The 13,027-nt window shown below is 39.5% G+C and overlaps 1 protein-coding gene across 1 annotated transcript; it reads right to left on the reverse strand.

The window, feature by feature from the left end:
* Positions 1–7,628: 7,628 nt before the first annotated feature.
* Positions 7,629–10,841, reverse strand: LOC136429326 (methyltransferase-like protein 27). The gene is made up of 5 exons (XM_066419181.1): positions 10,672–10,841; positions 10,048–10,173; positions 9,749–9,884; positions 9,292–9,384; positions 7,629–8,693 (listed from the first exon to the last, which is right to left on the reverse strand). Exons 1-5 carry the CDS (start codon positions 10,780–10,782, stop codon positions 8,506–8,508), a joined length of 654 nt encoding a protein of 217 aa, XP_066275278.1. The 5' UTR covers positions 10,783–10,841; the 3' UTR covers positions 7,629–8,505.
* Between the last annotated feature and the right edge of the window lie 2,186 nt (positions 10,842–13,027).

Genomic DNA, 13,027 nt, shown 5'->3' on the forward strand with positions numbered 1-13,027 from the left:
CCGTTGAGTGTAATGGCAGCGAGAATTAGAAGTGCGCCTTTCCACCCGAATTCGTCGATGAGGAACTGGAAGAACGGCGAGATAATAAACATACTGACTCCGGTCCCGCTGATCGCGATCCCTTTGGCTGTGGCTTGGCGCTTGTCGAAGTATTTTCCGATCATTGCCAAACTTGGGGAAAGTACGTCAGAGAAATCCCAAACCCTGTAAGACACACGACCGCTATAATGATTCAACCAACTGATTCATAAATACAAATACGTTTTCGTCCGCTTCAAGAAATACCTCCTTGTTTATGTTAGATTAGAATGGCACAACGCGTTGCTTTTAGAATAATTGCAACGTATGAAACAGCGAACGTAATTGAGTAATAGACGAAAGGTAGCGAAATCAACCTGTAACGTCAGATCTAGTTGCTTGAGTAACTTTTGTGTAATGAGTATAATTTTGAGTTGTCAATTTAATCTTCAAACAGATGTTTGAAGGCAAAATAGTCACGTTTTCTAGCTGAAGAATGCTTGTGAAGTATAAACCTTACGATTTTTCCTAGATATAGCTGCTTGAAGATATCCTTTTAAGACCACTGTCTTACATTTATGCCTGAATAGTTGTATTTGCCACAATGTGCCTTTTATGGTCATCCAAAGAATCAAGACCGCCTTCCACTACCTTCCCAGGGCAATAGGGCGATACTGACTGGTTCTATTACAAACTGTCTTTAACAAACTTTTTAAAATATCTTCGAAAAAATAATAATAAAAAGAACACAATACTGAGCTATGAAAAAATGATCGTGCGGTTCAAAACATGTCTAGATCTGTTTTTGCCCTGGATTGACTTGAATTACAGGAAAGATTGTGTGCATACTTTCAGGATCACATGTACATGTGGTATTGTGCATACTGCAGAGGTCAGTATGATCGGCAACTGCGGATGTCAATCTTTACGATCATGATAACCAGCGATTTCCGTAAAAAAAAAGTCTTTGCCGTCTTCGGTATACCAAGCAATCAGTCGTCAATGTCAACATGAATTGGATTGAAAAGCAACACGGCGTATTAAAACGGCCGCTAAGGTGCCGCGCGCCTACATCGGTAAAAACTTACGCACGGCAAAAATGTCACCAGAAGAGTGGAATTGAAGTTATTTTCACGAAAGTCTCCCTTCTCTTTATCTAAAATCTTCTCAAGATTGCATTATATATGACTTAAAATCCTTTACTTATACATGAATTACAGATGTCACAAAAATAGGAAATGTAACGTTACATACTTATTCCTACTCTCGGTCTTTAAATTTACATGGGAAATGACAATGCACGTACTCGTTTATCGGCGAACACAATGTTAGCAATGTGTCGCTATGCCTTCGTGTCTTCGACGAAAATTACTGAAGTTCACATGGTGTCCGAGTTGTGTCGAGTAAAGGAGATTTTTATGGATACGCCTATGTATACAATTCAATGGACACTTGTGTTGTCGGTGGAACTTTCGATAACAACTTTACATTGGAAGGTGTATTCGCCGTGCTATTGAATAAATCTCTCATCCCCGTGAATATACCCCTTTCAAATACCGGCGCCATTTTGAATCTAGCGCGAGCGCGCGTGGTTCGAGCGCGGGAAAAGTAAACACACGGTAAAGTCCACGGCAGCGGTAAAGCTAAACTATGGCGTCCACGATAGAGAGCAGCGTTGAGTCATCTTCGGCGGCGAGATGCTCTCCTCCTCGGTAAAATCCATCGATTTATTTGCATGGCACAAGTAGATGATATTGTTGTGGACACCTGGACTCGATATCGGCCAGTAAAATTGTGAATTTCTGCTACTTTTCCACAGTTCCTGCCGGGATGTTGAACGCGCGCTACAGTGATAGAATGCCAATATGTTTCCCCCGCGTGCTTGTAGTTTCCCTAATAATGTTAGCTAAAGTCGAGAAAAATCCCACAAAACATACACTTTACTTAGATTTCAACATGCGCTTGCGAGATGAATGCAAACGAAGCACGGACACTGTAGCCACCGACGATTTCATGTAGCCAAATTACGGATACGAGTGCAGACTTTGCTGATTAGGTATGCAAAGAAGTTTCTAATTGGAATGATCCATATGAGTTTATTATCTCCTATTTTTAGATTACATATTTTGCAAATATCGAAAGTTGTTGCAGAAATTCCTCATTAATTATGCAAATAGTGTTCAAATTCACAAAATGTGTGTCTGATAATATTCACCTTTATCTTAACGTTACATGTGTCCCTAGCTTAGATATTCTATCATTTGTCACCAATGTATTACAAATTCAAATTGTCATATTTTGCATCATTCATATCAATAAATGTTGCTATTGAGCCTTGTTACCTTTCTCATGAGAATGCTATTCATATCATTTAGCACAATTGAAATATAAATCTTCCTTATTGATTGTACAAATAATGCATCCGTTTCGTTGGTCATCATTAAGGTCATTTACAGGTCGAAAATTATGAGAATTCATACGTCTCTTCTTGACTTATCCTATGTCATGGACATGTGCCAACGCATCAACTAAATCAAGTCCTTGACTAAATAAAACACTTTATCCTACCTGGTAGAAACGTAAAGATAGACCATATGAAGGTAAATATTCTGCATTTGCTCGCAAATGTTGCCCCTCTAGTTGTATGTATATCTATTTGCTTTTAGACTGATTGTAAGACATACTTCACTTCAGCCAATGTATGCTGCTACTGTTTGTTGTGTCATGGGACGTCAATAAACCATTCATATATATACTAAAAGCTAATGTTTTTCTTTATAAGTTATATCTATGAGACTGATGTTTGAGAGCGTCTCAATTGACCTTTTCAATTATTCATTGCACAAAATTGGTTTAACTACCAGATCAGCATGACCTCCTACATGATTTTCATTTGGCATTTTAGTCTTTCCAGGTTTGCATTTTAACTTGATTATCAATGTATAAGATAACGTTTAGATCTTGGCATTAGTAGTGTAAGTAAAACGTTAAACTCGACATATTGAAATATTCATATACTTAAACGTAGGATAATCATTTTGTATCCCATTGTTTGTTGTTTGCATGTATAGTAATGTAGTAGCTGTACTTTTGTTGTGTCAATTAAGATTTTTTTATGATGATGATGACGTCACTTTAGTAAGACACTTCCCTGTTCAGACCTTTGTTAACAGGCTCAAGTAATTGGAATGGTATGAAAACGAGAAATAGCATCTGCTATGTAGCGAAATGGCTGCAGCGAACCGACAATGTAGCGAACCGTACGGTTATCGTGCTTACCTGCAACGGCCCAAGCAGTATAATAAGGTTGCACATGTAATATAATCAAAGGCCAACTCAAGACCGCTGGAAGCATATAACGCATATAACACGAGTAACTGGTTAATCCAAGGGTAGGTTGAGTACCGAACTAGCGTCCTAACTAAAAAGCTTAACGGCTACTTTTTAAAAAGTGTTCAAACCAACGTATCAAAAGATGCTCCGTATCAATGTATATGCTCACCATGCCACTTCTGTGTAGCTAGATAAGCAGTTCAACTCTCTGTGACCTCTATGTGACCGAGGCATACCAGTCACTGACGCCATTCTTACATGCAAACATGTTCGAGGTGTTCGGTCAGCTGGGGACATCGTTTGCTCGGTTGGATTCAAACAGCTTGCTTATGCGACTAGGGCTTTCACCTACAGCCTCCAAAATGACGCCATAGCACCGAATGGGCCGGCCGGGCTGTTTGATTTGCTGGGACTAAAAAAGCGTGTATCAACATAACTGCACCAAAAATATAATGATCTTGGCAAATGTGTAAGAAGTTACATTGCACGGTGCAACATAAAAGCAAAGCATGATACATACCTTCGGATTTCACTGAAGCCCAACTAGTGGCAGCCTGACAGTTGAGCACCTGGTTCCAATTAGTTGCAAGCTACGAGACCCCGGTTCAAATCCTGGGAATGGCATCTCGTGTAAGGTACCTTTACTGTAAACAACTCCCGACCTTGCTCACAGGTTCTGGTTAGAAGAGGCTGACTGTTTTGAACCCGGTTCAATCCGGTTAAAATCTGTTTTAAAAAAACGTGAACTTGTGGACTGTTTCTGGCTGGTACAGGTTGTGTGTAACCGGTTTAATCCGGTTAAAATCTGTAAACAACTTGTGACTTTGTAAAATAATATTTATGCAAGGATTAAACTTATTAAAATAATATTTATGCAATGTTAGCAGATGGGAAGAATTCAATGTGTGAAATGAACATTTATTTACCTTCTTTAGCGTTAATTTGTATATTTACCACAGGAGCCTGCTCGACATGAAACGTGGGAACTTGTGGTTGCAGTACTGGGGTCAACTGCAGGAAGCGCTGCTGTTGAGGCAGGACTGATGCTTCTGCTGATGATGAAGAGAAACTCAGACAAGACTGGCTATTCAAAACCTTGCGATGATGACGATGGCCTTTGAGTACAAGTGCATGAGCAACCTACATGAAATATTTAGAGCTTTTGAAAATGTGTTGTTTCATCTTGTCTCATTGATTATGCAAATAATGCTGTGATTAACACAATCTATTTCAAATCATGGCCGTTTCTACCAAAATCAGATATATGTATGTGTGAAAGTATTTTCCGTTGGCAGAATTTCATGTTAACATTCCATCATAAATAATGCAAATGACTTGCACATTTACATGATTTATGCCTGTTGATGTCCACCTTTAACGTACCTTTAATTTACGTATCTCCCAAGTCGGAAATTCCAATCATTCCAAAAAAATAGATAAGGGTACTTTCGCACAAATCATGTAAAGTTGGCCATTATTTAGATAATTTGTATCCGTGATGTTCCACGTGCCATGAATTACATACATTGCATGTATTAAAGTCCTATCATGAAAAGCATTGGAATAATCGTTGGTTATGCAAATGAATTTGAATGAAGTCATAATTTCCAATGTGTGCTTCATTGTCTAAGCTACCTACATGCCCCAAATCATGGAAATCTATCGTTCTTTTCTTGACTTCTTCCTTGGAAAATTTTCACAAAAACGCCCCTGCAGCTGCAGAACGAGCTCCTGTGGGTCACTCCTGTCGGGTACAGGAGCTATCTACCATCTATTAATCGTGACCAAGGCTTGTCCAGAGCACGAATTCTGCTGCAGTACCAAAACCTTCGCCAGGAGGCCCAAAATCGACCTTGACCTTTGTCTTCAAATTACCTAGTCACTTATCAAATATCATTACAATCCATCCAGAGACACGTACGTTATGCTGAACACAAATATCCGGAAACACACACAGACACACAGGCACGCCCAAAACAATACCTCCATCTCTCATGGAGGTAACGACCTACTGCCCCTACGGCCTAAAAAGGTGTACATGGGACTAACTTTGCCTACCTTTTTACATGGTGTTGATTGTCTAAAGCTGGCAATTTGAATATTAAGATCGATGTTGTTTACTTTTAGATAAGCTGTGACGGTTGCTACAAGCTCATCATCTGAAGCATTGTGAGATGGGAAATTATAGTTATAATACATTTTAAGCTGACAGTGACCTGGCAAGGTGACATGGTAAATTTGAGTGTGCTGGTTCTGGCAGAGCTTGTCCGAGACTTGCTACGTCAGAAAATAAAAGCACTAGAGCGCAGCTTGGAGGTGTCAGTAAAAGTTGGGCTTTATTGTTTTATAGCTTATACAACCAGAAAAGCATTCACACTTAGCGTAATGCATATTCAACTGTCTCACTATTCAGATTTAGAATCCAATAGTAATACAAATGATAAAGGCAAATACATTTCTGATTGATAGTCATGATAATGGTAGTAATGATATAAACAATGGCGCGACAATACGTAAAGGAAAGTGTATTGCTGTACATGACCACACTTGCAACGAAGTGGACATGCAGATATTCCAGCCCAGCTTCCTATGCTCTGGCGATTTGGAATAATTATTTCTGAATCTAAAGCAAAGAGCGTTATGATTTAAGGGTTAATGACCCGCCCCGAGGTGTATATGGTGTCATAACGCCTGGCCATGTGCTATAACTACCGAATAAAACCACCGAGTGAGCGAAGCGAACAAGGTGGTTTTATGAGATGGTTATAGCACATGGCCAGGCGTTATGACACCATATACATCGAGGAAGAGGCGGGTCATTAACGTTATTATCATATAGCCTATCCAAACTGACCCATATAAGAGTAAAAGATACCTGTATGACACATTGATCTCTTACTACTATACATGTCAATTCATCAGTCCAATTTGAGAAATGCATGTGAAAATTTACATTTGTCATTTCTGTGCAGAGTATTACAGATTTCATTTTGAAACTAAAACTTCCACAGAAAATCTTTCACAACATTACAATCTTTGCATACAAATCGTGTTTTCAAATCTACTCTACTATACTCTGTAGGACACCCAGAAGGGAGGATTAATGATGATAATCATTCCTCCCTTCTAGGTGTCCTTCTGATTGGTCAATATTATTTAACACCACTTAGTCACTACCATAGCTCCCTCTGATTGGTCAAAATCATTTAACACCACCCATGATTAATTTAACACCACTTATGGGACTTTTATGGCATTATGGCGTCATAACCGAAGGAAATAGAGGCTTCTGATTGGTCGACGCCATCTACCTATGTGATAATATATAATAAAGAAATGCTTAAAATCAATAATCAAATGCTGCATAACAAAACGTGAATCAACTTGAGATATCAACATTTTTGTACTCAATCAAGCTTAGTGTTTTATTCACACTGGCGTTTCGGTGACAGTCACCTTTTATCATGGCAGTTCTAACTGGTTCACTTTTGCACCTAGCAAGTGAATCTTTTACATATGTATACATAATTATTAGATAGTTAATGCAGTGTTCACAAAAGTATATTAAGTCCTGTGCATAAATGTTGCCAGGTAACACTAATAGGAACAATTATGATGAATCAATTATTAAATGTTGCATAACAAAACGTGAATCAATTTTTTTTTGATTTTTTGAATTTTTTTTGGCACACAACAAAGCGTACTGTTTTATTCACGCCGGCGTTTCGATAACTGTCACCTTCCTTATGGCAGTTCTGACTGGTTCACATTTGCACTGCAGTTATCGGTGCCGCTGCTAACAGATGTGGTCCAAAAACTGAATCGTTTACACACACACTCACACACACACACACACACACACACACACACACACACACACACACACACACACACACACACACACACACACACCATGATGATGTAATTTCATAGGTCAGGCTCTCCCAGGCCCAACCAAAAACCATGGCGCTTGTGATGTCAAGTTCATCAAATGATCAAATGATTATGCCTATCATCCAATCTAACTTCAAATCTTCGTTAAGTCTTCCTACTATGTTTTTGCAAGCTAAGACTAATTGACAAAGATCAAAGTCCATTTTTTTACCCAAACTAGGTTATCAATGCTATGCGTTTACGAACAAGTATCCAGAAACACATTGAAAAAGTATTTACTCGGGGGGTTATTGGTACTCGGTTACTCGGGGGGTTATCGGAAAATCAAATAATGCTCTTTGATACAACTGCTGCCTAGTCCGAATTCAATGTCGAGATGCCAATATAATTATGTAACCTTTCATCACAGAAACGCAGCGGGGGAACAAAATTTATGGAGTCTCAAATAAAGCTATCAGAGAACAGAATATGTACAATCTGGCAATCAGTATTTCTTTTTTAAAACGTTATGGGTCAATAATACCAGGCGGTTAGATATCGTCCTTTTCCGTACTGGTCTTGAGGTAAGACCACATATCACGGACTTGTTTGAATGCTGCCATTGTTGCGCTACTTTGTGATATGTATTTTTTTAATGACAGGTAGAAGCTTGTAACACACCCCATATGCTTTGTTGAAAGCTGTTTCGATATCCGGGTAGTTTGATGACGGGGTTTCTTTCCTCTTTCTTTTTCTTCAAACAGTTCTTAACTGTGCATTTTACATCCTACAGTGTAACGTTATCATTCAATCGATGCCATGAGCACATTAGCGTATATCTCTAGATGGTTAACACCCATAAAGAAAATAAACATACATCGATACAAACATATATTTCTACGTTTTTAATCAGAAAAGACACTAAAACAAACGATTAGCCCTACCTGATCCGTAACATGATATTACAGATATTACGAATGTAAGATTTATCATGTATTTCTATAGTTTGTGGTTGACCGTACGAACGTGACTGTGCTTTTTGTTGCGTCAGTAAAGCTTCTGTTTTGCTGTTCGGTTCTGTGATATTCACCTAGGATGAGCCTTGCCACACGGTTATGGTGTATTCGGAGGTTGTTTGAACTACATCGCAAGGAACGTCGAAAGAAGAGTGAACAGCATTGCACTGTTGACTCGCCATTTTGATCGGAGTCAAGTCAGACACCAAGATATCTAAAACAATACACCACAGTGACTTCAGTGCAATTGTTTCCTTTTTAGAGTTTACGAAAGCACTCTATAGATGAAAATGACGCCATCTTTGTCGCGGTAGTACTTGGGAACGATGTCACGTGCCACTTGTTCCCATGATCCTTTGTCCTCCAAGGCCATCATGGCGGGCTCCAGTTTATCCTTGTACGCCTCCACCGTGTACAGAAACTCCTCCCGCATTGCGATGCAGATGAGACCACCTGAAACACAAGTGCACGTGCATTGGTATGATACATATATATATAATTCTTCCAAGGGTGTAAAAAAGGGACCTATTCATCTGAACTGCAGCCAGTATGTACCCATATGAGTAATGAGGCTGTTGTACTGCCTTATAGCGTGCTCGAGGCACCTCCTCGTATAATGTGAATACTAATAGTCGCTAATGGAAACAATGAAATGGCTTTGGCCAACGTATAGACTAAACATATTCCCTTAAGGGGGATGGAAAATGCATGTACGCTGTCATGTCTGCAGGAGTTTTTTATTAAAGATTTGTTTTTAAAAGTAATGACTGGAATCAGACTATCTTCAGTAAAAAAATTAAAGACATGCACCATCTACTGTATTTACGTACAGAGAAAGAACTTTTGCAGTAGGCATTATAATGCCTCCTATCAGTGTTAACCGAATTTCAGATCAATGATTTACCCTAGTATCTATTGCCATCGTATTTTACTGTAACTCCTGCCAAAATGACTGTCATTGTGTGGTCAACATTTAATGTTGATAAACCACGTGCGTTAATTGATCGATTCATTGCAATACTTATCAACCAACAAGATTTTTTTCTCTTACCTGGTTTAACGATGCGAATGAGTTCCTGGAAACAGTCGTCCTTCATGTGACCTTGACTGAACGCCCCGCAGCAAGCGATGGCGTCATAATGACCTGGAATGCATAGAGACATGCGGATTATCGTTAATTTTGCACATGAAGATAATCACTATAAGCTTATTTCTATTAAATCAACAACGCTTTATTATTCTAGCGCAAATGATGTAAATCCCTTATGTGTCATTTGAAAACCATCATGATCCTCAACGCGTTTTGAAATTTTGAAAATATATACTAGATAAGGAAAATATCAGATTTTGTTGTTGTGTGAACCAAATGTAGACACAATGGTGGAAACATCGTTGACAAAAATGAATAATCATGTTATGTAGCATAAACAGAAATGACATTATGGCAACCACTAAAAATGCCTTGTTTCTTAAGACTAGTTCATATTTCATTTAGCCTTCACACTTACCGTCCTCTATGTCGAGGCGCCGTGGTCCCAGGAAGTCACAGATGTACCTGTGGTACAGGTTCCTGGACTTGGCGATGTCTAACATGCCCTGGCTGCCGTCGATCGCATCCAGGTTGGTATAACCCAACTTGATCAGCTGTAAGACACGAGAAAAGAAGCTGAATTAGAACGATGCAGATACATCCGTGACTCCTGGCCCTCCACTTCACGTCGACAAGCTACATGCAAAAAACAAAACTTGGCAGTGTTAAAGCAGTGACGACGTAATGGCGACTTAGAGATATTTGACATTGCCTTACCTCCATCGCACACAGGCCTGTTCCAGCGGCCACATCCAGGACCCGTGCAGCCTTGTTCCCCGACAAGACCTCCGCAAGAGCCTCGGCACACTGGCGGGGACCGTTGTAGTTCAGATCAAGCAGGTCCTACAAATACCACGGGAGAAGATTATATTATCAGAGGGTATAAAGCACCATTAGCAAAACTAATCTACGGTGGCCCACAAGGACAATATTGCTGCAGAAATCTTTTATTTTGGCGACGAAAGTAGCCCTTGTGGGCATGTGTACTAATAATTGTATTCGTTTACCGAAGCGCATTTCTACCATGTTGAGCGTTTTACTAGACTCAGCAAATTCATTATTTCAGTCAATAATTTTAGAAGCGGAGGATTGATATTTTAATTCAATTCAGTTTGGTTTATTGTTTCATCAGTAATTTACATCTAGATCTCAGTAGACTTGATACAAAAAGAGAATGAAAAAAGTTGCATTTTTAAGACTCTATAAACTCCCAACTCCCAAGTAAAGTAAGAAATCTTTACTTAAAGAACACAATAACATGTGCGGTATCATTATGGCTTCAGGGTTTATCTATGTCTAATCTATCATCGGAAAAAGGGTTATCAAAGACACTTGCCGTACCTTGTCGTACTTTTCCGCCCAGTTATCGTAGAACCTGAGGACTTCGTCGCTGCTCATGCCAGGTTTCTGCGACCGGTGGCAAAAGGCATCCGTAGTTTCAATGTCTGCCATTTTTGTATTTCCTGAAAATCTGTGGACGATAAAAGGAGGTCGTTTCTACCGAGACAGTGACAGAACTGGAGTTCTGACGTCTGTCAGCGCTCTGTTGGAACAGGCTCGATCCCCATGGTCCACGGTTACATAAGAGATTAAACAAACGGATCTTAACGTTTACGACCTTTGCTATTTGTCAAATAATCACAATGGTCATACAAAATGAAAAGATCAGCATTTTAGAAGTGTATCACATCAAAATAGTACGAGTGCTATGTCACGAGGACAAAGCGGCCGTGACACGTGTTAGTACAGTCTAATTGCCCTGTGTACATTCAAACATGGACCCTGGATAAATGATTTAAAGGTGCACATGTACAGGTCACTGGGTTAAGTGTCATCATTGCGCATGTCTTTACAAGTGGGTAATTTCAGGTGATACTATGTGGCATGGAATAACACGCAAGTTGCCAAATTTCATTCAGATAACGCTGGCGACGAATAGATATGGTCTGCATGGGGGTCCCGACAACACTTAACAGTAAATTCAGGAGGCCCGACAACGCTTAACTCTAAATCGATTCTCTGAGGCCTTGATAACGCTTGACTATTGAAGGTTTTGCTAGCAAGTTCATTGAATTGTTGCACTGTATTACATGAGTATTCAACAGAACAAGCTAGCTGTGAACATCAACATAACCGAACGCTTTGACTTTTGAACAATCTGTCGTTCGACTATGCGATACGACAATTTCGTTGATAAAATAGCTCGCTACGCCTCAAGGAAAAAGGTATGCAGACCCCCTTAGATATAGCACACGGTGGTGAAAGGTGATGATGTAACAAGGTGACGTAACCGCAAGGCTAAAAAGAGGGTTTGTGTGTAAGCTAAGTCAACAGCTATTGAACGGCTTTGTGGTCAAAGGTTATAGTGCGTAGATGTGGCGTGAGGCCGAAATATAAATCGTCTGATCAGCTTACTAGAGGGTCTGCAAAAACTTTGCTCTGGAATTTTTGGCATTCCTCCAATCTCTCTGTCAAAGACATAACTTACTGTAAAAGGGGAAATGTTTGCCAGGATCTGATTTCGCGGTAGGGATAAAAGTGATAGTTCTCCTATACTCTTTTATTCGCGATTAAAACATGGGGGTAGGCGAACAGAAGACAAAACAAAAATTCTCGTTGTGGTTTTACGTTTACGGTGAAGAGGCCAATGTGAAAACCGCGAATATAATACAATCGCGAATATTTCCAGTTCTACAGTATTTCTATGTACCATTGCCCCATACATTAATGAAAAAGTTGACGCGTCTTTGTAAATCAGTCGGTTGTGAATATTCACTCGACACAAATATCGTTCATTAAGCGCTTATCTCAATTATCAACACGTTGCAACCGAGCGATTTGACATTGAGCTCAATGAATTTCATCCATAAAAAAACGAACATTTTAACGCTTTGTGTGTTTTGTGGTCTTTAGTCATAGTAGTACATTTTGCATGATATTCCCATTATGAAGTCAAGGGTAACACAAATCCAATGTAGTTCGCAGCGAGGTCGTCAATGTGTCGCAGTCCAGTGTGATACACGCTTAACCTTCGCGTAGAATTCTGTAATGAGTTTGATCGACCTTTTGCTAAACCGCGACTGAATTATAATACAGTATAAATGTGAAGATGCAAGACTGTTGGGAGAATGTTGAGCGTACAAATCTTGACAAATCTTTCAAAGCCCTTTCTATTTTCTAGATACTGCACGTCAAACACGGTGGAAGACGAAACAGATTTTATTTCAAACTGTCCCTTCTACGATCACGAAAGAAACAGAAAATCTCTTGATGCCTCTCAAAAGAGGCCCCTGAAAAGAAAACTACTCTCCTCTTAACACTACAGACAACGTGGGATCCTTCACCCTCCACTGTCTCAGAAAAAGAGGCCAAACCCGATAAGTAAGAATGTAGCGTCAGCATTTTACAGTATAGTAGACACATGTTTAGATTTTCTACAGTATTTCTATGTCATTTTCATGCTACTTGAAATGAGCCCACGGGCACGAATTTGCAATAAACTTATTATCATTATTTTATCATCTTTCAATGATCTCAAAGGTCTTCCTATCATCTCAACGACAAATGAGTTTTGACCACTCGTCGGTTGCCAAGTGGTTTTACGTCCTTTGGAAATTGGGTTTAATTACCAAATACGAACAAACCAACACGAGAATTTGGGCACAGAAAATGCTTTAATTTCTTTTTCTACAGACAG

This window comes from Branchiostoma lanceolatum, chromosome 3 (assembly GCF_035083965.1).
Source record: "Branchiostoma lanceolatum isolate klBraLanc5 chromosome 3, klBraLanc5.hap2, whole genome shotgun sequence".
Classification (NCBI taxonomy): Eukaryota; Metazoa; Chordata; class Leptocardii; order Amphioxiformes; family Branchiostomatidae; genus Branchiostoma; species Branchiostoma lanceolatum.